The 27393-nt window shown below is 44.9% G+C and overlaps 1 protein-coding gene and 1 gene segment (V, D, J or C); both read left to right on the top strand.

Moving 5' to 3' along the window:
* The first annotated feature begins 5377 nt into the window (after window positions 1–5377).
* Window positions 5378–17245, top strand: LOC128329645 (vomeronasal type-2 receptor 26-like). Its single transcript, XM_053261192.1, has 6 exons — window positions 5378–5520; window positions 7358–7658; window positions 10966–11814; window positions 13966–14193; window positions 15082–15208; window positions 16323–17245. The coding sequence occupies exons 1-6, from the start codon at window positions 5378–5380 to the stop codon at window positions 17243–17245; spliced, it is 2571 nt and encodes an 856-aa protein (XP_053117167.1).
* Window positions 17246–24585: 7340 nt separating this feature from the next.
* On the top strand, window positions 24586–25111 carry LOC128329637 (Ig heavy chain V region PJ14-like). The segment is given in 2 exon segments: window positions 24586–24631; window positions 24735–25111. Coding segments are annotated over 2 exon segments (423 nt in total).
* The last annotated feature ends 2282 nt before the right edge of the window (window positions 25112–27393 follow it).

The raw sequence follows: 27393 nt of genomic DNA, 5'->3' as shown, positions 1-27393 counted from the left end.
GAAAACCAAGCTTCAGTCATGCAAGCTTCAGTCTTGTGGTAGCAAGCATGAGTTGTCCCCTTAGCTAAGCAGGGTCTGCCCTGGTTGCATATGAAAGGGAGACTAGAAGTGTGAGCACTGTAAGATATTCTCCTCAGGCGATGGAGCCGCTCTGGGAGACAATACTGAGCTAGTTGGACCAATGGTCTGACAGTATATGGCAGCTTCCTCTGTTCCTATGAGTGTGCACACAGCTGATGGAAACAAGGTCTGATTTCCTCTTGCTCATCTTCTCAGGCAGTGCTGCATTTACTCCCATGTTGATTACTGTGAAATTGCCCACACATGTAAAGTGGACAGAATAAATTCATTGCATATGGTTAATATACTCAAAAATGTGTTTTATTGAACCTCCCTAGAGGTAAGGTGAGCACAACGTTTCTGAGCCTCCTCATCAAAAATTTAGTCCATAAAACTGGGTGAAATCATTTTAAGATACATTTTCCAGGCCAAGGAAGATAATGGACTGGTTATCACAAGCAAAAAGTGGGTTGAAGAAGCATCCTACCCAACCTCAGGAGTTGTGTGTGCTTCCAATTTTTGGCTGTGTGCTTGCAAATACTTCCCCCCTAGGAGGGGGAAGTGACTGTGTGGGAGACAAGTGTTCCCATACCTCTTGGAGAGGAGAGCTGGTCTTGTGTTAGAAAGCATAAATTGTCTCCTTTGCTAAGCAGGGTCCACCCTGGTTTGCATTTGAATGGGAGACTACATGTTTGAGCACTGTAAGATATTCCCCTTAGGGAATGGGACCACTCTAGGAAGAGCATCTGCATGCTTGCATGCAGAATGTTCCAGGTTCCCTCCCTGGCATCTCGTTGCCAGTCTGTGTAGACAATACTGGGCTAGATGGACCAAAGGTCTTACTCGGTAGAAAGCAGCTTCCTGTGTTCCTATATTGTAACCAGCATATTCTCAAGGATGGAGGGAAATCTGTCTGACCTGGTACTTGGCTTCCACACAGTCAATCCTCCCTCCTCCTGCCTAGGTTTTCTGAAAGCACATGACCAAAACTGGGAGCTCTCACAGCTCTGGAAGCTGGGTAGGATGGTTCTCCAAACTACTTTCTCCTTATATCATGAAAACCAGCCCAATAAGTGTCAAATTTGGGGTGACCAGATAGCATTTTTATTGTGCAAGAGACAAACAGCGATGGAAAACCTTCTGCTTTATAAGGTAAGAACAAAATTTGCTGCTGGTGGCACTCATGTTCCATGACAGTGGGGAAAAAGAGCAAAATTTATTTGTTTTGTTTTGTTTATCATATTTCTATACCACTTGATATGAGATGATACCTTTTAGCATCTTCCTATATCGCTGCTGCCTGATATAAGTGTTTCCCTTAGTCTGGGAAACACACAAGCAGGGATTCGAACCAGCAAGCTCTGGCTTGCTAATCAAGTCATTCCCCCGCTGCGCCATTAGGTAGCATAGAGACACACATATACGGTGGTATATAAATATGATGAATGAATGAATGAATGATTGAAGTAGGTTTGAGTAATGTTTTTCCTGCCATCTTTTCCTCTCTTGAACTCGCTTTATCTTCTAGGCTTAGAATGCAAATACTTTCAAATGGTGTCTAACCAGGCCTTCCATATGATGATATGAAGCCCCTCAAACTGAAGCCCCACTGCTCTATCCAACCCAGAAATATCTACTCTGATAGGCAGAGGATCTACAGGGTTTTGAATAGGCTTTTCACAACCATACTACTTATTGCAGTAATATCACTATATTCCAAGGCGGGGGGGGGGGGCACTTTGGCAAAACACATTCAGTGCGAGGACATTTCCTACTCTACTGACCTCTGCAAAGTGCTCCATTTCCTTTCCCTTAAAGGAATCCAATGGGGCTGGGCAAAGTACAGCACTGCATAATAGAAGCAATTGCCACTATATATGCTATCAGAGGGACTGTGTGGAGCCTTCAGATTTGGTCAAGGCTTCACACCGGAACAGTAAACAATTAGTCAGGGAGCCACACATAGGGTTGATGCGGGCAACCACTCTACACACACATACACACACACACACACGGCCTTACAGTGAACAACACTGATAAAGGCTGGGACCTTCTGAATGTAAAGTACTTGCTCCAGTACTAAGTCCATCTATACATTACGGAACATAGGAACATAGGATGCTAGGATGCTGATTTCTACCGAGTCAGGCCATTGGTCCATCTAGCTCAGTATTGTCAATACAGACTGGCAATGACTTAACCAAGGCCACAGGCAGGAGTCTCTCTCAGCCCTATCTTGGAGATGATAGAGATGGAACTCCAAACCTTCTGCATGCAAGCAGGAAGGTGCTATTCCCAGAGCTGCCCCATCCACTAGGGGAATGTCTTTCAGTGCTAACACATAGAAGATATTCTCACAACCAGGGGAAATTGGGCTAAGAGAGCCTAGCCCGATTTTCCCTGGTCATCTGCTGCATGGCTCCTGGCAGCAAACTGCAAAAATCAACCCTCCCCTTAAATGAGGCTAGCGGAGTGAGCACTCCGCTAACCCTGTTTTGTTGATTGTATGCGGCCAAGGCACAGCTCCACGCCATGGCAACACATGAGGAGACCCCTGCCGGGAGGCTGAAACAAACTTCCTGGCCCCGGGGGTCTCTCCAGAATGCCCCGCGCACTTGCACAGTTCATCCTGGAACTTCCAGGGGCCAGCTGGACCCCGATCCCTGCTGCCCCTGCAAGCTCCATAACGAAGCTGGCAGTCATGTGGGCAGACAATCCAGCCACCCAGGGACAGCTCCCTGCACTCCCCCCAAACAGTGCTTCACACCGATTGTGTGAAGCACCTCATAGTCTCCCATTCAAATACAAACCAGGACAAACCCTGCTTAGCAAAGGGGACCATTCATGCTTGCTACCACAAGACCAACTCTCCTCCCATGCAACAGCATGCCCGGTTTTTCCAACCAGGTGTACACCTAACAGGGAGCAAAAATCATTCCTGCCTCTCTGATAAGTGTCCAAGCAAGTGTTTTGCTCATCCCACAGGCAGAGAAACGGGGCAGTAAACAGCAACCCTCCTTCCTTCTGTGCCATTCCATTTGTTTTTCTCCCAGCACTGTTTTGCCCATCCTATGTCAGTTCCAGCAGAGCTTTTGAAGTGAAGGAAGGTCATGGCAAATGTCTCTTCCTCTGCTACGACTGCATCAGTTAAGAAGCAGCTCCAGAGAGGCAGATCACCAGCATGACCAATGTGCTTATCTCCCAATGGCAGAAGCCTGTAAAATGAGAAAGATGCTCTAGGAATCAGCAACTCCCATCTCTACTTTTTGTTTAGCTGCTGTATCTGCACCTGAAAAGGGATATTAGGCATTCAGTACACCAAAGCCTGAAGGCAAGAACCACTAACAGGAGGGCCTTTCCATCTTTCTGCACCACACACCTTATTCACAAGTGGAGAAACCAGAAGAAGCTGTTGGGGAGAATTTGGGTCAACCCATTATTTAGCAGAGAAACCCAGTGTGGTGAGAACAGAGCTCACTGAAGGGATCTGGAGACAATTGCTTAAGGGTTAAAACAAGTACATTAAAGAAGGTACAAACTTGTATAGAAAGCCGGCACCCTTTACTAGCTACCTCATGAAGGAAGGAAGAAGGAGCAGAGAACAAAGGAGAAGGAAGTGCCCTAAGAGTATCAGTCTACCAATCAGAAGATTAAAAGTATAGACCCAGAAATACAAACAGATAGGTTTTAGGACTCTCCTGAAGGCCAGCAATGAATTCAGATTACAGATTTCCACTGGGAGTGCATTCCACAGGCCCCGGGCAGCTACAGAGAAGGCCCGTCTCTGAGTCGCCACCAGACGAACTGGTGGTAACTGAAGACAGACCTCCTCAGTTGACCTTAACATGTGGTGGGGATCATGCAAAAGAAGGCACTCTCTAAAATAACCCAGACCTATGCTGTTCATGGCTTTAAAGGTAATAACCAGCACTTTGTATTTTGCCCAGAAACATATCGGCAGCCAGTGTAACTGTTTCAAGACAGGCATAATATGGTTCTCCTAGGTTTTCTAGCTTATTAGATTCTCTCCCTTCTTTAACGTACAGTGCTACTCCACCTCCAAGGTGCCCCTTCCTGTCCTTTCTATAGAGCTTATATCCAGAGATTACAGTGTCCCACTGGTTCTCACTGCTCCCAAATGTTTCTGTTATGCCCACTAGGCGGATCTCCACATAAGAAGTGGGGAGAGATGGATGGGCTTAGGTGGGGAGTGCGGGCCAAGCCCACTTTCCCCATAAACAAGAAATCATGGAGTCCTTGATTCATGGCTCCATCACACTGCCAGTAGGGTGAGAGTATCGGGGGCCTGCAGGTATCAGGGGCCACCTGCAAGTGCACAGAGCATCCTGGGTAGACCCCCAAGACCAGAAGGCTTGTTTTAGCCTCCTAGCAGGGGTCTCCATACAAGTCGCCGTGGTGTGGAGCCATGCCGTGGTGACTCACGGTGGCCAAAATGGGGTTAGTGGAGTGCTCGCTATGTACCTCAAAAGCACAGCAACATCCTTAACAAGCAGAGATTGCTGCAAAGTCATATTAACACATTAATGTGCATGCAACCTGATGAATCAATATAGAGGAATTAATTAATTATGCAATTATTAAACAACTAACAACGAAGCAATAATTAAGCAATTCTGCTCACTCTACACTGGTATACTTAATCAAACATTTTGCTCAGTCTTGGGAACCTAACTTTTCTGTAAGTGTTCACTCACTGTCAAAATCTGGAAGCATCTGCAACATTGATCCTCAAGGGACCAATGGAGATTAGTCTTCTGATTTGAAAAACAATAAAAATAATGATTTCTTAAAATTTGCTGAGTTGTCTTCCCTGTAATTATGCAAATCACTATAATTTGTGGTTAGAAATCTTCAGTGACTTTCAGGAAGTGCTAAAAAAAATCAACAAGTAAAAATGAATGTGGTTTTATATACTGAGTATAAACAAGTCCTGGGCCACCAAAAGCTGGGCTAGGTAGTGACAGACAGGCACAGCTTTGATCTCTGAGACCCTTGCCTCCACATTTTCAGGTCCACCTGCAGTGTATTGGCAGTCTCAGACGGCCACCTAAGGTCTGCACTTCTAACTTTACTGATTCTAAAGAGCAGGCTGATAAGCATATTGGCAGACTGAGTCACCACCCAAGGATTCAGTTTAAACCAGATCAGATAGAGAATCCATCAGCCTGACAGTATAGATGAAGCCAGGAGAGCTTATGTCCAAAAAGAAGATTTTCTAGTTAAGATGTTGAGACTAGTAATGTTCCTACTTTTGCTGCCCCAAAGCGTGTGTGAAGCAGGTACTTGGAAGTGTTCTATGAAAGACCCCTCTGCTGTTCCACATGAGTCGTATCAGTCCGGAGACTTCCTCGTTGGTGGAGTTACTTCTCAGATCATTTCCATTTTTGACAAATTTCCTTTCAATAAACATCCCTCACGGGAGCTCATTCATTTATCAAGGTAAGGAAGCTCCCTCCTCTCCTGCATTGAATATTTGAGTTTGTGATACGTTTAAAGTATTGTTCATAAAAGAGAAATTGATTGGGTGGGGGGAAGCAGATATAGACATTGCCCTAATGTGGATGTAATAGAAAACTGGAGGTCCCTTTGACTCCAGTTTCCAAAGCTGTATGCCCAAATGCGAGGAACCAGTTTTGACCAAAAATGGAACAATGTGGTTACCCTCCCCTAACTGTGATGTGAACCTTTGGTTTTCACGCACTTTTGCTGCCTCTAACTTATGTTATGTAGAACCAGTGTTACATCCGAATGCTGGCACTGCAGTTTCATTCCTCTGAAACCAGAGTTGAGGGAAGAAGCACCTTCTTGGCTCCAGCTCCTATTGGCTATGCAGGCTGTCATTCAGGAAAGAAGGAAGCACATACAGCCAGTTCCCTTTCCTCTCTGCAGTCAGTGAGATTGCAGTGAAGTAGGTCTCTATTTTGTCAGAATGTGGATAGGAGAGCAGCGGTTCCACATGAATTGCAAAGGTGGTGACCTTTCATCCCTGGAGACCTTTCTAACTGTTAAACATTATGTCCTTTACATGCTCTACCATATTTACAATGTACATGGGCTTCCTGCTCTCAGAATAAGAGAACCCCCTCCCTCCCTCTCTTTGTATGTGTATTGTGCTGTGTTCTTGTGACATGTTTGAACATAGACAGATATGTGCAGATACCTGCTGCTGCTGCTGCTTCAACACCATTTTCCTTCCAGTTATTCATCTGCTCTCTTCAAGGCAGGGGAAGGTAAGAGATGAAGGAAGTGTGGGATCCTCCACACATTTGCTTCTGCTCCATTCAACATCCTCTGCTTTTTTCTCCCATCCTTTCTGGGAGCTGAACCAGCAGGAGGAGGGAAGTGAAAGAGCAGCAGAAAGGGCCGTAGTTCCATGATAGAGCATCTGCTCTGCATGCAGAAGGTCTTAGGTTCATTTCCTAGCATCTCCAAATAGGACTGGAAAGGACCCCATCTAGAGAGCTGCCACATGTCATAGCTGTCAATACTGCACTTGATGGACCAATGGTTTGACTCAAGCAGATTCGTAGGTAACCTATGTAAGCAGTTGTAGTTGCCACCTCTGTCAACAGGGAAGGATGGGAGTAATGGAGGCATGATTGCGGGAGTGTAGATATTGGGTGGGGGATGATTGGGCAGTAGTGTGGAGAAGAGATTTGCTCTGGGTTGGGAGCAACCAGCTGGGGATGCTGGTTGCTGTGTTACAATGGCCAGATTCAGACCTAACACGAAACTTGAGTTAAACAGGGCAGAGTTTGGAACTCCATTATGTCCAAATACATGCAACTGTAGTTTTGAACTGAAAACGACCTCTGGTTTGCCTTGACAAACTTCAGTTTGAACCTTCGATTGGTACAAAGGTTTGCTGCTGACTGAGGTTTGGCCACCAAACTGTTATGTCAAATCCCGGACAATGACATAAATATGGATTTGTGCAGATTTAAAACCATAAACATAATCCTACCCGTGATTGCACCCACTCCATGCCTGTGCTGTTTCTCACTGGCCGCCTGTCCGAGTGCCAGTCTCTCTCTTCTTGTCTTGTCTCCCGTACAGCTATGGAGTTGCCCGACAACCATGCTGCTGCCACAGCCCATCCCAAGCTTGTCAGCCTGTCAAGCAGAAAAGTCACATAGGGCCATTCCTCCTTCATGCTCTGTCCCTAGCTCACCTCGCTCCATCCTGGAAATGAAGAGGGAAAGGGGAAGGGTATATGTAGCATATGTCCATTATGTTCTTGTCCTGTATATCTATTTGTTTGGTGGAACCCTTTTAGGTCCTTTAGCTTGGTAACAAAGTTCTACCAGCATATCTTGGCCTTGGCCTTTGCTGTAAATGAGATCAACCAGAATCCCAGGATCTTGCCCAATATCACCCTCGGATTCCACATCTATGACAGCTACTATGATGCCAGGATGACCTATCGGACCACTCTGGACCTGCTCTTCAAATGGCATAGATTTGTCCCTAACTACAGATGTGACACCCAGAAGATTCTAATTGCTGTCATTGGTGGGCTTGGCTCTGATATTTCCTTCCACATGGCAGACCTCTTAAGGCTCTACAAGATTCCACAGGTAAGATCTGTGCATGGCAGGGTGAGATGTGTATCAATTACATATTTGATGCAATATGCCCTTGTCTTCCTGGCAAAGATTTGGGATTGATGAAGGGAGCAGCGGCGTAACGATAGGGGGGCAGGGGGGGCACGTGCCCCAGGCGCCACTTGGCAGAGGGCACCAAAAAGTGCCCCCGCCGATCCCCTGCTTTTGGTGGGAACATTTTTTTGGTGATTTTTTTCCCCCAGCAGTCCACAAGGAGCAGCATTGCTCAGCTCCGGGAGGCACTGCGTGCCGGCGCCATGGCCCCGGTGCCTAAAGTTTGCAGTGCCTGCTTGCAAGTTGCAGCTTCGGCGTTGCTCACTCCCCGCCCCGCCGCCCTGCCTAGAGAGAAAATCACTCCGCCATATTCACCACAAACTGTCCTAAACATGCACTAGGTGATCTAAAACAAAATGGAATAGGTGGGGCCAAGTGCTGGTCGGAGTCTCTGATTGGCTGAGAGGAGTGGTTAGGTCAGAACAGGGCGGGGATCCCGACGGGGTTAGAGCTGGTGTTGTGCTGACGGCCACGGCCAGGGAATTTCAATTTCGAATGAGACTGAGGTAGACAGGGGCAGCAAGAAGGTGAGACGATCAGGAAAGGCACTAAGGAGAGGAGAGGAAAAAAGCCGCTAACAAGGTAGGAAGCCGGCAGGCGCAGGCAAAGTTAGTAGGACTTCTGTTTTTGGCAGGCTTCGCTGAATTGTGAGAGGCGCAAGCCACCGCAGTATCTTGAGAGCCGGGTTTGAAGCGAAGCCTCCCTCTCCCCTCGGGGTGAAGATTGCTATCTCTGCCCCCTGGACCAGCTCCTGTTTGTTTCTCATTCCCGGTGGAGCTGGGGGCGGCGGGGCGGCGTTGCACTCGAGCTCCCAAGGGAGGAGAGGAAAAGAGATCCTTCTTCTGCAGAACTCCTCTCTTCTTCTCCCCCCCCCACCCCCGCTCCTCTGCCACCAACCCCATACTCCGCCTCCCCTTCCCGCTCGGTCGCACAGCAAAGAAAGAGAGAAACTAAGCTCATTAACAAAACAAACAAACAAGGGTGATGGAATTGATTTACTGCATGCACTGCTGAGGTAAATCTTTCTTGGAGTATTTCTTTTGCTTGGCGGCGGCGGGTGGTGGTGGTGGAGAGACAAGGACAGCTCTGCTTATGCAAATGTTTCCTAGTGATCTCTATCTTGTGTGTATCGTATGTTTGTGCTTTGCAAAAGGGAGGGAGGTGGGGAGGAGGGTCTGCCACAGAGTAACGCGTAAGTGTAAGTGTGTGTGTGTGTGTGTGTGTGTGTGTGTGTGTGTGTGTGTGTGTTACCTGCACAAGGGGACGAGAAGGTAATTTTGAAAAGGCATTTGGGAATTGCTTCTCTTCGTTCTCAAACATTTGGATCTCACTTAAAAAAATAAATCCATATAAACATCAGTTTGATGGCAGCTTTGCCTGTTGAAATCTAAGCGTTATATACTGAGTGTCTTGGAAATGCGATATGCAGTATGCCAGAGAGAGGAATACAGAGGAAAGTATTTAATTTTTTTTAAAGGAGGGGGATGAGGTGAAGGGAAGTGGTTTAGGAGACAAGAAATGAAGCTGCCTGTTTTCCAGTAAGTAATGGAGAAATTCCAGGAGCTGGGGCTAAATATACTTGGCGATCAATACAGAAATGGCTCATTGTGAATAATCTAACTGCTTGGTGTAGTGCAAGTTTTGAAACTAAAGGCAAAAGGGAGCTGGGGACTGGAGAAGGGGAAAAAATGAAATTCTTCTTTTACCTTGAACACCCCCCCCGCCAATTCAATTTCCCACTTAAGAATACAATTGTGATAACTGACCTTTTTACATTTTATTTTATTTTTACTCAAGTGGTAAGTGAGTGGGCGTCATCTAATACAGTTACTTGGGTTTCTGGAAAGTAATAGCTTGCTCTGTGTCAGGCTGACACAGATGATTTTTGGTTGTTTACTGCATTTTTGGTTTTCTGAGCGGGCTCGGAATCCACAGCTGTCAGCTACAGAGGCTTATTGGAAAGTTGGTAGCCCTGTGTGGCTTGTTGTGCTATCAAGTTGGTTTTGACTCCTGGCACCCACAGAACCCTGTGGTGTTCTTTGGTAGAATACAGGAGCGGTTTACCATTGCCTACTTCCACGTAGTATGAAATGTTGCCTTTCAGCATCTTCCTATATCACTGCTGCCCGATATAGGTGTTTCCATTCGAACCCGCAACCTTTTGCTCCCTAGGCAAGTTACTTCCCTGCTGTGCCATTAGGTGTGGCTTGTATTCCTTGTAAATCTAGGAGTATGCAGTTGTGGGGTGTGTGTGTGTGTGTGTGTGTGTGTGTGTGTGTGTGTAGGATTTTGATTATGGAAGTTGGCTGAGTGTCAGGATGGGACAAGTGTCTTGTGTGTGTGCTGCAGTAGTATTTAGGAAGCTGCCATATACTGAGTCAGACCATTGGTCTATCTAGCTCAGTATTGTCTACCCAGTCTGGCAGCAGCTTCTCCAAGGTTGCAGGCAGGAGTCTCTTGCAGCCCTATCTTGGAGATGCTGCCATGGAGGAAACTTGGGACCTAGATGCTCTTCCCAGAGTGGCTCCATCTCCTGAGGGGAATATCTTCCAGTGCTCACACTTCTAGTCTCCCATTCAAATGCAAACCAGGGCAGACCCTGCTTAGCTATGGGCGGCGGCGGTGGCGGGAGGCGCAATTTCAGTGCTTGCCCCGGGCACCGTTTCCCCTAGTTACGTCTCTGGGGCAGAGGCTGGGAAGAGGGGCCGGATTCCTGGGTTCACTTGAGAGGGAACACAACCTGAGCTCTGCTGAGTCAAAGGTTCCATTCAGCCCCCATTCTCTTCCGGGACACTCCCACCAGGGTAAACCGCTGGCTGTTCTGCTCCTTGAGGATCATCCACCCCTCACTTCAGGACTTGTTTTTGTTTTTGTTTTTGTTTTTGAGGCGGGGGAGAAGAAAGATACTTTTTGCAGGGCGGGGGAAGAGAATAGCATGCTTTGAGGAGTGAAAATATGGGAGATTAGATTTTGGAGACAGTTCAGTAAAATTAGGGAGGAGGAATCTGGAACCCTTTTCATGACCCTCCCAAATGTTAAAGAAGCCCCACATATGCTGCTCTGCACCTAGCCCCACACCCCTAGGGATGACCCTGCACTAACATAAACTGCATATTTAAAACAGGGCTTAACTTAGCAAATATTCATTCATACACACACACACACACACACACACACACACACACACACCCCAGTATCTCTAAAATAACTTCATGTTCCCTTTTAGCTCACATATGGGTCATTTGCCCCAGAAGAGAATTATACAACAGAGTTCCCTTCATTTTATCGCCTTGCCCCCAGTGAAGAACATCAGTACATTGGGATTATCCAGTTACTTCAGCATTTTGGGTGGACATGGGTTGGTCTTTTTGCTGTGGACGATGAGAGTGGAGAACATTTCATGAAGACTCTGGAGCCATTGCTTTCCCAGAATGGAATCTGCTCAGCTTTCACACAAAGAATTCCCCAACGACAGCGTATTAATAATAATTGGAGTGACATTACTGATTTGATCTCAAAGATCTATCTGTTTTTTACAGAGAGCAAAGCCAATACATTTGTTCTCTATGGAGATGCATTAACAATGATAGGGCTGCATACTTTAATAGAAGACATAAGCTCATCTTTTGGAAAGGTGTGGATCATGACAGCCCAGATTGACTTAGTAATCACAAGGGCCCACCTCAGCTCAGATCTTCAACAGTTCCAAGGTGCCATTTCCTTCACAATTCCCTCAACTGAGTTGCAGGGTTTTGAGCAATTTCTTCAGAACATAACATCTTGCTGGACACAAGGAGATGGTTTTCTCAAGGCCTTCTGGGAGAAAGCATTTGATTGTTCCTTTCCGAATCCTAGTATGGAAGCCATGATCACTAGAACATGTACTGGGCAGGAAAGCCTAGAGAGCCTTCCCCAAACTCATTTTGAAATGCGCATGACTGGCCACAGCTACAGCATCTATAATGCGGTCTATGCTGTGGCCCATGCTTTGGATACAATGTACTCATCTAGATCTATTTCCAAAAGAATGGTGGGGAGTAAAAGAGTTCAGCTTCAGGAAATCCATCCTTGGCAGGTAATGACTCAATTGTACAGTTTTAATTTTTGATGCATAAATTCCCATTTATGGAATAGGCTCTGCAGTGAGTTTTGCCAGGTAAAGACCTTTTTGTTCACTCAGACCTTTTAAATTCTGATCTGATTTTAACTGATTTTTAGAAATGTCATTTAAATTGTTTTGTATTGTATTTTGTATTTTTCTTTCTCCCCCCCCCCTTTTGGTCTGTCATGATTTAATGTGTTGGGTATGTCTTATCTCATGTTTTAATGTTGTATTGTAAGTTGCCTGGAGAACAATTTGTCATGGGGTGGCTAAAAAAATTAAGTAATTATTAAATTGCTATTAACAGATTAGGACAATCTGAGCCAACATCCAAATTTCTGCTTTAGAAATAACTTCTGAACTACTGTTGCACATTAATTAATTAATTTAAAATACTTTTTTTTACACTCCGGTGCAATGCTGTTCAGGACAGCTCAAAAGAAACAGTAAAAAAGATAAAACAATTAATTAACTAAAAACGGGACCCAGTTAAATACAAATTGTAATGTTGAAAGCTTAAAAGTTAAAAACTTACCAAATATTAGTTGCAGTTAAAACATTAAAACTTCTAAAAAGCTGGGCCACCAATTAAAAAAAAAATCTCCAAGAGAGGAGCATCACGGTGAAGTTCTTCCAAAGGGCATTCCAAAGCCAAGGAACAACAAGTGAAAAGGTTCTGATGTTATTCAGTGACAAATTTTGTGGGCTCACATTTCCTCCCATCCTTCATCCCCCCTGCCAAAAGTATGTTGTGAAATTTCAATCTTCAACCACTGAAAAATAACTGCAATTTCAACCTATGCCTAGGTTAGACTAGTAGGCTGTTCTCATGATTGCAGAAAACCGGGCTAGCCTCCACCAGCCCGATTTTCTGCAGTCGTGAGAACCACTGGGCTCAGCTGCGCTCAACCCGCTCAAGGAACCACTCAAGTGACCCGTTCAAGTACCCCTCCCCTAAAACCGGGTTTGCGGAGCGAGCACTCCACAAACCTGTTTTTTAAAATCATGAATAGGCACGGCACAGCTCCGCACTGTGGCTACTCATGAGGAGACCCCTGGAGGGGAGGCAAAAATCTGCCTCCCAGTTCCAAGGGTCTCGCCAGTATGCCCTGCACGCTTGTGCAGGGCATGCTGGAGCTTGCGGGGGCCAGTTGACCACCGCTCCCCCCAGCCCCTGCCGGCTCCATCACGGAGCTGGCAATTGTGTGGGCGGCCAATCCGGCCACCCAGGGTTCCCGCCTGGATCATCTGCAGGGAGAGCGGGCTTAGCCCGCTCTCCCCGCTCAGCTCCCGAAACGGGTCTCACTGATCGTGAGACCCGGCTCTAGATATTTTTTCTCCAAGAAATATTGTTTCTGAATCTCAACATGAAGATTTCAATATTTCACTATGAGATGCATCCATGGATCAGTGGGAGAGCACGTTTCCCATGTATCTCCAGGTGCAATCACCTTCATCTTACACACTTGTGTAGCAGCACTGGGAAAGGCTTGCTCCTGCAATGAAGGAGAGCTCCTTCCAGCCAGGGTAAACACTACTGAGGTTAATAGACAAATTGTCCAATACAGTATGGCAACTTTATATAGGCCATATTCACTTGTAACACAAAACCCTAGGTGAAGGGACCTCCAGTTTCAAACTCTGTATGTCCAAATGCGGGCAACCACTGTCACAACAGAAAATGGGTCTGTGTTTTCTCTCCCCGGACACTGATTTGTACCTTCAGTTTGTAGTGAGCTACGCCATCTGGACCTCTGCTTCTGTGGTACCAGCATTACATCTGAACACTGGCACCCCAGTCTGGTTACTTTGCAACTGGAGTTGAGGGAGGAAGCTCCTCCCTTGCTCTGGCTGCTATTGGCTGCCTGGGCTGTCCTTCACTAAATAAGGAAGCCCAGGAAGCCAGTTGCCCCTCCTTTCTGCAGCCAGGAAGACTGCAGGGAGGGAGCTCTTCTGAATGTCCAAAAATCAATGGGAGAGTGGGTGGGGATGGGTGCAGATTCACAGGTTCATTGGTGTGGAACCGTGGGCCTCCACTATGTTTCGTGTGAATGTGGTCATAGCTTGAAGCCTAGAGAAATTATATATAATAACAAAGTGTTATTTTGTTTGTTTTACAACTAGCTCCACCCATTTCTTCAGAGTATTATATCTAACAACTCAGCTGGAGAAACTCTGTCCTTTAATGACATAGGGGAATCAGGAGCTGGATTTGACATAATGAACATCATCACATTCCCAAACAACTCCTTCCTTAAAGTGAAAGTTGGAAGATTGGATCCCAATCTTGAAGAAGGAAAAGAATTAATCATTAATGAGGAATCAATTACATGGCCCAAAGGTTTTAACCAGATGTGTATCCTAAGTAATTCTTGAGTACTCCAGACAGGTCATTTGGAGACCAAAAATGGACTTTTCTACACAACCTGAGCTTGCCACGGGTTATCAGGATCTAAGGCTGTTGCTCCTAATCACATGGAAATCTAAAGAGAGCGAAAAGACAGCTTCTCTCAATTTTCATGCTATGGATACCTCCAGGGTGGCCAGGAGTACCAAAATCCATTTTTGTTTCCTAACAGATTTCTTTGAGGAAATCTACCAAGACTGGGGGAGACAATTGGTGAACTGTTGGTTTCCAATATATCAGCATATCTCACATATCCAGAAAATCACCAGTGGATTCACACATCCTGACTCCACTCCAACATGTAATTTCTATCTAGAAAATATTTTGTAAAACCAATAAGCCATTTCCAAATTTCATAGTTGCCCATCGTAGTTAAATCCTCGTTTACAGCGGTAGTCAGACCAGTATTCCTGGTACAGGGCAGGTTCTCATGTCACATTCAGCGGGAGCTCAACCTGCTCACTGATAAACGTTAATCCTTTAAGCAGGACTGCTCAGCTTTGGTCCTCCTGCAGATGTTGGTCTACAACTCCCATAATCCCTGGCTAATGGCCACTGTGGCTGGAGATTATGGGAACTGTAGTCCAAAAACAGTTCGGGGAGAGTATAGTTGAGCAGGCCTGCTTTTAAGGATGGCTCATGCTGGATGTAAGAATAATGCTCTAATCAGGTTAGTCCCAGCAGTCGTCCCCCCCCATCCGCTGCCATTTACAATGATCTTTATGATTGCTCCTTGACAAAGCTTCACTTGTTTGTAGATTGCTTGAAAAGAGTAATGGTTTTGAAAATAATGAAATTATATAATCTTTAACTCTCTTAATTTGTATGGAGACATTCTGCTGCTTTCAGTGTGTAGTGACTCCTGCCATCCTGGTTATCAGAAGAGAAAGAAAGAAGGGGAGAAATTTTGCTGCTACGATTGTCTTCTGTGTCCAGAAGGGAAGGTTTCCAACCAAAAGGGTAGGTGATAAAGTCCACCAAATATTCAAGCATGGAGGATTAAGCAAGGGAAGATTTCAGTCTGGAAGGGTGGGTGATGTAATTTTTCTTTTTCCATCATACAGGGATAATTCATTTGGTGATTAAGACTCCACTTTTAAGATTCAACTTTTTCATAGAATGAGAGTACTATATTTCCTACCTCACAGGATTAAGTGGGGGATGCTGCAAAAGTGCTATGAAGACATTGGACCGGGTCTCACGATCAGTGAGACCTGTTTTTTCCTGGTGAGTGGAAAGAGCGGACTAAGCCCGCTCTCCCCACTCACGAGCGGGCAGGGAGCCCTGGGCGGCCGGATCGGCTGCCCACACAATGGCTGGATCTGTGATGGAGCTGGTGGGGGGTGGGGGGAGCGGGGGCTGCACGGCCCCCGCAAGCCCCAGTATGCCCTGCACGACTGCACAGGGAATACTGGGGAGACCCCCGAGCCGGGAGATGATTTTTCGCCTCCCGTCTGGGGGTCTACTCATGAGTAAGTGCAGCGCGAAGGCACAACGCACCTACTCAAGATTTCAAAAAGCAGGTTTGCAGGAGCACTCGCTCCACAAACCTGCTTTTTAGCAGGGGTTCTCGAGCGGGTTACCCGCTCAAGAACCACCGGGCTCTGCTGCAAGCCCGGTGGTTCTTACGGTCACCAAAAATCGGGCTAGCCTCCAGTAGCCTGATTTTTGCTGATCGTGAGAAGCGCCCCATTAAGTCCCTCCTGGAAAATCCTGTTATTGCATTGTGGTGGGGGGAGGGGAGATCCCAAATCAATCAGAATTGCCACATCATACTCATCTGAAATACAAGTTTAAAATATTATATGGATTTAATATTGAGTGGCAATTTGGATGAATTGCCATTCCCCATGCAATAAAGGGATGTCCTGCAAGGACACCAGGCTATCTTCTAAATAATAAGCATAACAGGGTGTATATTAAAAAGGTATATTAAAGACATATTAAATATGATTTCCTCAACAACTAGAACCAACAGGCAGAAGTCAGCCACAAATGACATTTGGCAGGCAGTAATTTTGCCCTTAATAAGATATAAATTGGCTTTAAACTGGGGCTTCTTTCTGTTTTTCAGACATGGATGACTGCTTCAGATGCCCAGAAGATCACTATCCAAACAAAAACAGATCTGGATGCCACCCCAAACTTATCACTTTCCTTTCTTATGAAGAACCATTAGGGATCACTTCAGCTTTTGTTGCTGCTTCTCTTTCTCTTATCACAGTTTTGGTGCTAGGAACCTTCATCAAGCACAAAAGTACCCCCACCGTCAAAGCCAACAACCGGGACATCACCTATGCACTTCTCATTTCCCTCCTGCTTTGCTTTCTCTGCTCTTTGATGTTCCTTGGACAACCTACAAAGGTGACCTGCTTCCTCCAACAATCTGCTTTCGGCATCATCTTCTCAGTAGCTATTTCTTGTGTGTTGGCCAAAACCATCACTGTGGTTGTAGCTTTCATGGCCACCAAACCAGGTTCCAGCATGAGGAAATGGTTGGGGAAAAGACTGGCCATCTCCATTGTTCTCTCCTGCTCCCTTATTCAAGCAGGCATTTGTGCTGTGTGGCTAGGAACCTCTCCCCCATTCCCAGATGTGGACATGCAGTCACTGAATGTAGAGATTATAGCAGGATGTAATGAAGGGTCTACCATCATGTTTTATCTTGTCCTAGGCTACATGGGACTTCTATCCACCATCAGCTTCACTGTGGCTTTCTTAGCTAGGAAGTTGCCAGACAGTTTTAACGAAGCCAAGTTCATCACTTTCAGTATGCTAATGTTTTGCAGTGTTTGGCTGTGTTTCATTCCAACCTATCTCAGCACTAAGGGGAAATCCATGGTGGCTGTGGAGATCTTCTCCATCTTGGCCTCCAGTGCAGGGTTACTGGGTTGCATCTTTTCTCCCAAATGCTACATTATTTTGCTGAGGCCAGAGCTGAACAACACAAAGATGCTAATAAGGACAACTGGGCAGAAACTGCCCAGGTCCATGTAATTCGTCTGTAGGCCTCCTCCTAAGATAATTGTGGGCCACCATGTACGCTAATGAAATATCTTTTCTTCATATATTCTAATAAATCAGAATGACAGTGCATTGAATTAATAGTAAAATTGAGAATTAATGTGGTGTTATATGATGGCTAATTAGGGTCCCATAATGTGTTTACCTATTTCTAGTAATAAACATCAATTGAAGCTTTTAGTGATGGTCCTGTATTATAGCCTCATTTCCCCTTGATCAAAAATTGATCCTCAGGGGCATGTTTCTGGATGGTGAAGAGCACTCCTGGAGACAGAGGGAATAATCAAATATTGCTTCCCCTTCCCACATATATGCTTTGCCACTAGACACAATTTTGGCTGAGCTGACCAGGTACACAGCTTTTTTACATCTCACTGCTCAACCTGTCAGAAAGTACTCCAAGTGGCGTCTGACCAGCATCGAAGAGAGTGGAACAATTTCTTCTCAGGACTGTGGATGATTTCTTCTCAGCACAAGTTGCCACACACAGCTGGCAACTCGTTCAGTAACATGCTTTGCATAGCCCCAGAATGGCAGTGTAGCAGTGGCTTTGCAACCAAGTTCTTCAAGTGATGTGGAGCATAGGTGTGTGTTGTATTCCATCTAGTAATCTTTTGTGTTTTGTTGTTTAGATGTTTGTCCCAATGGGGATCCTGTGGAGTGAGAAAAAAAAAGGAGAGAAAGGAGTAGAAGAAGAAAAATGAGTGGCTGCTGAACAAACCCTTACTTACCATCTACATAAGATTACTTTTATGTTTATGAGGGAAGCAGTTATAAAAATTGGTTAGAATTGTGTTGGAGGAGTGGTCTCGGGAGGATGAGGGTGGAGCCTCCCATTCACATTATTTTTGCATTTTCCAGGGATAATCTTCAGAGATTCATATGGATGCTTAGTTACCAGCTCTCTTGGGCGGTGGAAGGTCTATCTGGAGGGCAGAGAAGGTGGTGACCCTCAGGATTGTTTTTCTGCAAGTGGCATTGTTGTTAAAACCTTTATGCAGTAAGACTTGTGCCCCTGGACAGCATAAGGGTAGTTGATGTGATGGACATTAGAGTAGGGAAAGAACTACAATTGTGGGACCCAGGAAAACTCCATAGCACTCATTGTGGGGGCTTAGCACTGATATCTCATTTTGTATGGCAGACATCTTAAGTCTCTGCAAGATTCCACTGGTAGGATCTGTTTCTAGAGGCATTGGAGTTTTTAATAGTCTCAGAAAAGATTTGTACTCTGTCCTCCTAGCAGTGATTTTGTGGTTCAGAAAAAGGAAGAGACATGACTGGCAGGAAAAGATTTGCCATACATATGAAAAACAAATCCAAATGGGGAATCACTTCAGACAGATTGGAGAACAAAAAGCCTAAGGTCAAGGGTGCCCAACCTAGGAGCCTCCAGACATTGCTGAACTACAACTCCCATCAGCCCTAGCTACAATTTATTGTGGTTGGGGATGATGGGAGCTGTAGTTCAGCAACATATGGAGGCTCCCAGTTGGGGAACCCTTGATTTATTATTTTATTTATTTATTTATTTATTTAATGTATATACTGCCTGACTTCAAAGGCTATAGGCAGTTATCGGCAGTGGTCATAGATTGCTTTTCAATTACATGGGAGAAGAATCCTGCCCTAATTTGGAGGCTGAGCATGCTGCTAGATTAAAAACAAGGTCGGCAGCAAGGAGTTTGATTATCAGTCAAGTCTCAGCTGGGTAGGATGATTTTGTTCAGAAGCTGGGGATGGAATCTGGGTAGGAATGCACCTGCATTACCAAGCTGGGTCTTGACACATGATCACAGTACCTGCCTCCTACAGTGTTTTTCTCTAGTGGACAGTTGGCAAACAGAAGTGCACACAGCTCCCAAATTCAGGTAGGTGGTTTCTCCTACCCTAATGATGATTATTTTAACTGGCCTATTCTCTCATAAGCAATTTCCCCTCCTCAAGCATCATAGATAAAGCAAAAAAGGGGGAAATATCAGTCCTGCACAAATTAAAGAGTGCATTGGACATCTTTTCCTCTATGTTTTAATTCACTTACATTTTGACATTTGAATGTTATGGGTGTGTGGAACTGCCTTTTATAGAGGCAGAATTTAATTAAGGAAAATGCTGTAAGACTGAAACAATGGGATAGAGCGGGATATAAATCAAACAAATAAATACATGCTAAATCTAGCCCAGTATTGTTTTCTCTGACTGGCAATGCTTATGATGGGTCACAAAAAGAGAGCCCTTTTTGTGAGCCATGAACCCCAAGAGAACCCCAAGAGAAGAGGAGGCATTTCAGAATATGTTAAAAAGAATGAGTGCCCCCTTTCTATCTCCTGCCCTTAAAGGATGGGTGACTTCACGCAAGGGTAGTTTTTGTTTGAGCTTCAAAATCTGTGTCCCTCTCTCTCTTGCACAGTACTAGATGGCTGTGTTGTCAGGCTTCAGGCCACTTACTGCAGAGAAGCCTGAATTCTGGAGGTTTCGTGTGTTATGCTGATGTGGTTTTGGAGAGCACTGTTATAAATTGTGCCTCCACAGCTCCAGATCACTCCAATCCATTCCAGTTCCTCTCCATTTGGTTGCCGAAACCAGCCCACTCCTTGGCTTGTGGATGAATATCCAGACCGTGAGTAAATAAAAATCCACTGCTATCTTGCCCTTAAAGACGGCTAACCCAAGAAGTCATTTGCATGTTGTGCAATTCAGACAGTAAAAATAGGACTCTAAGATATACCCATACCCATAAAGCCATAGATCGATGAATACCAGTCCTCATCCAGAATAATGTTGTGCTAGCTCTGAATGGGAAGAGATACACCTCTAAGCAGTTTACAGCACTCCAAATGTTACATATCAACAGAAGGTGTATTAGCAGTGATGTTAGCACCAGTGCATGACTGGTGCAATTCTTCAATGTGTGTTCACTCAGCTCATGTCGCACAAGAGGACAGAAATCCTTTCCCCAAGTTGCATTCAATGCATGGACAATCTATATATATAGTGTACACACGTACAGATCTGTACACACATGCAGTCATTTATGTTAAGAATAGCTGCTCACAACACTCAAAACATGCCAAGCTTGTTCCACCAGAACAACCAACTTGACTCCTTTCCCCAACAAAATGTTCTGGGGCTTTGCATTTCATGCACCTCAAAAGAGAAGGTTGGGTAGGGTGGGGAAAATGATGACTCACACCCTTCTGCTCATTCCAGATGATAAGTGGATGCTGCTTTTCCTCCTCCTCATCCTGGAAAAGTGACCTTGGCCAGTTGTCATCTTTGTGTAAAAAGAGCAGTCATGTGGATTATCCATTGGCTTTAACTAGGGAACTTTAAAATATTTTATTGATTGACTGAAGAAGGCTCTTTATAATATATTTGAGGGACATCCATGTTAATGAATATAGTTTTCCATGGCTGATCATCATTAATATGTTTAATATGTTTCATTAGTTTTCCACTGCATTTTTCTTCATTTTACACGGGGGGTTTTCCCCCTCATTTGCGGATGTTTTAAAAAGGGCTACCCCCGGCAAAGAGTGTCGGGATCAGGACCAAGCCCAGTACTTTACATGAGCAGCCCTACCTGTGTGAATGTGCTCAGATTCTAGCACAGGTGTATTGTCACCCATCACTTCAAAATATGTTAAGGTTGTTTTCACAACCATAGATTTCTGGTAGGAGAGGGTTCTCCCTGGGAACTCTGGTCCCCTGTGATGGCCATGCTTACCATAAACCGTAAGGCTTGTGAGGCCTAAGAAAGGAACATAAATATAGCATTAAATGTGTGGATGCTCAAGGAGATGAGTCTACTTGTTAAAATTTAATGCATTTTAAAAGAGTTTTTAAAATGCTTTTTTTAAAATGAAAAAATAATAATTAAAAAAAAAATCAAAGGGGGGACCCATCACCATGAACATCCACATATCATGCCCAGAGATGTAAGTTTGGGCAGGGTATAAATTCAATCAATCAATCAATCAATCAATCAATAAATCAATAAATGAAAATATGCTCCTACCATATGAATTTTGAGGACTTTTTGCCCATCCATGCTGGAGGTATAACATGAGGTGCAAAAAATGGGAGTACCACTCCTTTAAAATGAAGGCATGACTGATAGACAGAGTGGGGGATTCACTTCCAGAATGTTTCGTAACTTCCTGCCATGAATCAAAGCAGTTATGAAACTTTTAACCAGTCTGAGGCACTGAGGCACTCCACATGACCTGTGTGAAGTGCCTGGCGGGGTTCTGAAGGGAAAGCGGGCTTAGTCCGCTCTCCCCGCAGAATAGCAGCCACTCGTAGCTGGGCGGCCGGATCAGCTGCCCACACGGCTGCTGGTTCCATCACGAAGCCAGTGGGGGCTGTGGGGATTGGGGACCGTGTGCCCCCCGGAAGTTCCAGGATGCCCTGCGCAAGCACACAGGACATCCTGGAGAGACCCCCAAGCCTGGGAGGCTTCTTGAAGGTGGAAGGCTTCTTGCAGGTTCTAGGTGGAAAGAGCAAGAAGATGTAGATGTGGAATGTGTGACACTGAACACTCTGCTGAACCTCACTCCCCTGCCAGTGAAGGTACGGAGATAATAGATTACATGAGCAGCAGAAATGACAAAAGGTGGTCTACAGCCAATCACTTGCCCACTGCAAGAGACTCCTGCCTGCAACCTTGGAGAAGCCATTGCCCATCTGTGTAGACAATACTGAGCTAGATCGACCAAAGGTCTGACTTGGTATAAGGCAGCTTCCAGTTTTAGTTTGGTGCTGTAGCATGCAACAAAATGCAGCAAGTATCAGGGCAAGTACTTTTCATCTAGAACTTGAAAAGTTGAACACAAGAAGTCCATGAAGCTATTCACACACACATTGAAAAACAGGCTATGGAAGCCCAGCCCAGTTTTCCATGCACGTGTGTATGGGATTGGGATTGGGCCCGATCCTAGAGGCATCCTGGCGGCAAACCCACCTAGGCAGCCACCCACTAAAACAAGGTTCATCCTCTAAAACAAGGTTAGGAGAGCGAGCTCTCTCCTAAACGTGTTTTATTGATGGTCTGCCAGCTGTGGCTGCGTTCAGCCTCAGAGGGCAGATGGCGGAGATCCCAGACAGCTCCAGGAACAGGAGGGAGGATCCCCATAATGCACTGCACACTCATGCAGTGCATTATCGGAGCTCTGGGGGCAGGGTGGCGTGTCCCGTAACCCTCACCCTCGGATCTACCATCAGCAGCTGGTGACCATCTGAGCAGAGATAAGCTTTTTAAGGTTTCCTCCCTGCTAGCCCTCTTACCCTTTCTCACTGGTCATGAGAAAGGGCGCTATGTATGCCTCACCCCTGTAAGATTTATGGACTGAGAAGGATGGAAGTATTTTATGCAAGTAGACTATAGAGAGAGTCAGAACATCATGAGAGAGGAAACAACATTAGGGCTGCCTGGGCAAGCCCTAATAAACTAGGCCTGTTCACACAACCATTTGTGGATGGGTTGGATGGTTAGAGAGCTCCTACTCCAGTGGCAGGAGATGGTCAGAATTACCGTTTGGGTCAGCCATCCCAGGAAACACAAGATTAAACCAGGCATTTTGAAATTGGAAGCAACAAACTTGCAAATGCCTCTGAGGTCTAGCAAGTCTTCCCAGAAATGCTTCACGCTACCAGTTAACTAGAAAGCCTCCTTACATTAGCAGCTGCCCTCCTATTGGCCATGAAGGATCAGGAGGTGAATTTAGCCTTGCTGAAGCAGCCGCAGCTACAGGCTCATGGACTGTGCTTTGCAGAGTGGCACATCTGTGGTTGCCAGCCCCTGGCAACAGGGTATAAAAAAAACTGAGCTACCTTGCTTATAGTAGCCAGGGTTGGAGGGATTCTTGTGAGTTCATACAATCATGCAAACCAGGGTAGGATGCCCCCTACCCTGATTTGGATGGTTTTGTGAAGAGGCCTACTGAGTTCTGACTGCTAGTTAATGAGGCTATTAAAAGATAATTAACAAAGTACTCCTGAATATCTTCATCCAAGTGTGGTTGTATTACCAACTACTGTACTTTAGTTTCATCTTTTCTGCGAGTTGGTCATGAGGAGAAGTCTTCTGGTAGCAAGCATGAATTGCCCCCTTTTCTAAGCAGGGTCTGCCCTGGTTTGCATTTCTATGGGTGACTATATGTGAACTCTGTCTGCTTTAAGATATTCCCCTTAGGAGATGAGGACATAAATCATTTGTAGAGCATTAGCTTGCATGCAAAAGGTCCCAAGTTCAATCTCTGGCATCTCCAAGATAGGGCTGAGATAGACTCCTGCCTGTAACTTTAGAGAATCCGTTGCCAGTCTGTGGAGACAATACTGGTACTAGATGGACCAATGGTCTGATTCAGTATATGGCAGCTTTCTATGTTCCTGTGTACTACTACGAATATAACTTTTTTGAAGAAGAAAAAAGTTCTCAAAGCAGTCTACACAGAAAAAGAAGGAGGAAGTGAATCTCTGTCCCCAAAGAGCTCACTCTCTAAGAAGAACATAAGAGAGACACTAGCAACAGCCACTGGAAGGATTCTGTGCTGAGACTGTACAGAGCCAGCTGCTCTCCCCTTAGAAATATAAAAGAATTAACACTTTTAAAAGTGCTTGTTCACTCGGTTAGCAGGCTCTGAGCTATATCCCACTCCCATTTGCAAGAGTTGGGGGTTGACCCCATTGGATTGAAATCTAACAACGTCTGATCCATGCAGCTGGAATGTTCTAAATGTAGGTAGGTTTCCCAACAATCCTGTGGCTCTAAATATAGGAATAAAATGCCTAATTTCCAAAGTGAATGGACCCGCCTAGAAATCATACCCTGTTCTCTGCTCTAGGAGCTCATCTTTCTAACCCAGAGCGATGGAAATTCCATGTGCCCCAAAGGAAGCATATGTCATGTGCTTCCATGTCTGAGCTTTGGCGCTGAGTCAGAGGATGATAATGGTAAAGCCACAAGAGGGCTGCTTTCCAATGTGGCTACGTTAAAATGTTGACTTCAAGTCATAACAGAAAAAAAGGTCTGCAAATCATTGGCTGAACGTCGTTTACAAGTTGCTGCAAATGTAAGAACATCACATTATTTTAGACATTTCTAAAAAAATGCCATGGGGAGAAAATGTGGAATGGGTGCTACACATTCAGCATGAGCCTGCACTGGCCTTGTATATATGAAGCATCCATGGTGCCATGCAAATTATTCTCCAGTGTGGCTTTCTTTAAAGGGAAGGTGCAAGCTGAGAATGCGGTATTCAGGGTCACTGACGGAACACAAGTCCTAGGAGCTGTTTCTATCCTTCTAAGTCATGGAACTGAGGCTCTTGTTAAGTTTGCTAATGACCTTCCCTGCATGTAAGAAAAGCTTCATTGTGCCCCTTATGTATTTTGGATGTTGTGTTGCCATTGTGTTGCCTTTTTAAAATTTAAAATATCTATATCCTTCCTTGATATGCAGGTGTTTCTCTGCAGACACTCATTGAATCTGGTGGTGGAGTGAAAAGCCCAGGAAGCACTCTGAGACTAACTTGTACAGTATCTGGATTTTCTCTTGCAAGCTACGAAGTGAACTTGGTTCGTCAGCCCCCGGGAAAAGGACTGGAGTGGGTTGGACTGATCAGGGCTGCTGGAAGCACTGACTATAACAGTGCTTTACGAAGCCGCATGAGCATCACAAAAGACAACTCAAAAAGCCAGGTGTTCCTCCAACTGAATGCCCTGAAGCCTGAAGACACAGCCGTGTATTACTGTGCAAGACTCACAGTGAGCAAAACCCTCTCAGAGGCAGCACAAAAACTCCCCTTCTTAAAAACCCGCCATCAGTCACGCCTGTGAGTTTCAGTAGGAAAGAGTGGTGTGTGGTAATGTTTTGCTGAATGTTCTCATTAGGGAATGCTCAGCTTGAATTTGGAGGGGTAGGAGACAAAATCCAGGGCCCACAAGCATGGCGATCCAGGACCCCCAAAAGGGAAATTCACTGACAGATTGGGGGTGGTTTACCGGTTGGGTAATTCTGAATAGAGAATGGCCAGCTTGAGATTGAAAGGGGAAGATATACCTCATGGCCCCCAACAAGTCAATTTTGGGATGTTGTGGTAAAAATCACTGAGAGATTGGATTCACTGACCTAACTTAGAATGACATACCTAATGCAAACAAAAGAATACACAAGGTTTATTGCAAAAAACCACAAAAACTGCAGAGCTCATGTAAATAAGAAAATAAAAAATGTGTTAAATGAAAATAAATGTAAACACAATTTAGAAAACAGCTTCTCCATTTGCGAGGCTCCACCAGATTACAACTCTGAAGGGAATCTATTGATACAGGAACATTTGCTGCCCAATTCGATGTGTGTTTACACAGAAGTAAATCCCACTGAGTTTGGTATGGCATACTCCCAAGAAAGTGTGCATAGGATGCAGCCTTGGTGTTTTATATGTTGAGTGGCATGCAAATACTGCTGGACCTCCCTGTATGAATATTCCTTGTTCAGTGCAGACTCCATTTGGAAGAACAAACATCACCTCTGATCATTCAAGAGGAAGTCCTTGGGCTATTTCTTTTTAGAATATCTTTCAAACACCAGAAGAACAATATATTGGCTCCTTTTGATAGTATTTGTAGCCACCTGGGAAGGTATTTTGCTCCACCCAGAGTTGTGTATTTGGGGTGGCATAGAAATATTCATCACTGATTGATTAAGTGCTGTCAAGTTGGTGTTGAGTCTTAGCGACCACATAAATAGATTCTCTGCAGGGTAATCTGTGTTCAACTTGCCTTTAAGGTCTCTCAGTATTCATAATATGAAAAAAAATAGTACTGTGCTTTCTTATTCTTAACAAGGATCCATTCACAGGTTGTTCTGGCCAAACTGGGTTCAGAATTAGAGGCCTGGAGAATCTGTACAGCTGAAATGTGCCACAAGTGGATTTGTTGTAACTGATTATTGGATGATGTGGATGAGACAGAAGCCAAGGAAGGGTGTGGGATAGCTGGTGAGCTACGGTACTGGAAATCTTCAGAAAGCCATTACTATTTACCTGCCATCCAAGGGCTCTTCTCAGCCTTTAAGGACAGCTCCAATTTTTATTTACAAACGAACAGCCTGAAAGCAGAGGACACAGCCATGTATGACTGTGCAAGAGATACAATGTGAAAGGAAAGTGTCAGTGATCATACAAAAACCCTCTGGTGTGAGTGAGTCTGGCAGATATTTCCTGGTGGTGGAGCCACCACCACTACTATTAAGGTACCACTGGAACCAGCTTCTCATCTGATTCCCAAGGCACTGAACTATGACACAGTGTATGGGGTCTCTTCCTATTTTGTCTCCCTCATGGGAGAACACAGAAAGCAGATGGTCAACACATCTCAACAGAACATAAGAATATATAAAAAAGTTGGGTCACTTTGATCTGCATGGATACCACAATCCCTCACCTCAGTATGGTATTGAGTTATACATAAAGGAAGATGTCTGCTGTTTTCACTCACAGAGAAAATCTAATAAAAACTCAATTTATGTAGTGATGATCAGCCACGGAAAACTATATTCATTAACTTGGTTGTCCCTCAGATATATTATAAAGAACCTTCATAAGTCAATAAAATATGTTACATCTCCTTAATTAAAGCCAAGGGACAATCCACGTAACTCCTCTTTTTACACAACCAAGAAAACCGAGAAAGACACCACAAGGTCAGTTTTCTGGGAAAAGGAGGAAGAAAAGCAGAATCATCTTGCTTCTGCAATGAGCAAACAGAGGAGTGTGAGTCATCCTTTCACCCCACCCACACTTCTATTTTGAGGTGTAGGGATTGTTCACAAAATGCAAACCCCCAGAACATTTTGTCAGAACAACCCATCAAGCCGGTTGTTCAAGCTACTTCAGCCAACACTGGGTTCCCAACCCAGCTAGGAGTGTATCTCTCTGCATTTTGACACAAATAGGGGCTTCTGGCTATCTCAATAAAGTAAAGTGGTGCAGTCACTCGGTGTCAACTTCTGGCGATCACAGAACCCTTTGGAGGGGTTTGTTTGTTTGTTTGTTTGTTCATCACATTTATATACCTCCCAAACTTTCATCTCTGGGCGGCTAACATAAAACCATTAA

The sequence above is a fragment of the Hemicordylus capensis genome, chromosome 6, assembly GCF_027244095.1.
Source record: "Hemicordylus capensis ecotype Gifberg chromosome 6, rHemCap1.1.pri, whole genome shotgun sequence".
NCBI lineage: Eukaryota > Metazoa > Chordata > Lepidosauria > Squamata > Cordylidae > Hemicordylus > Hemicordylus capensis.
The sequence above is the reverse complement of the archived record's forward strand: the minus strand, read 5'-3'. Positions and strand labels throughout refer to the sequence as shown.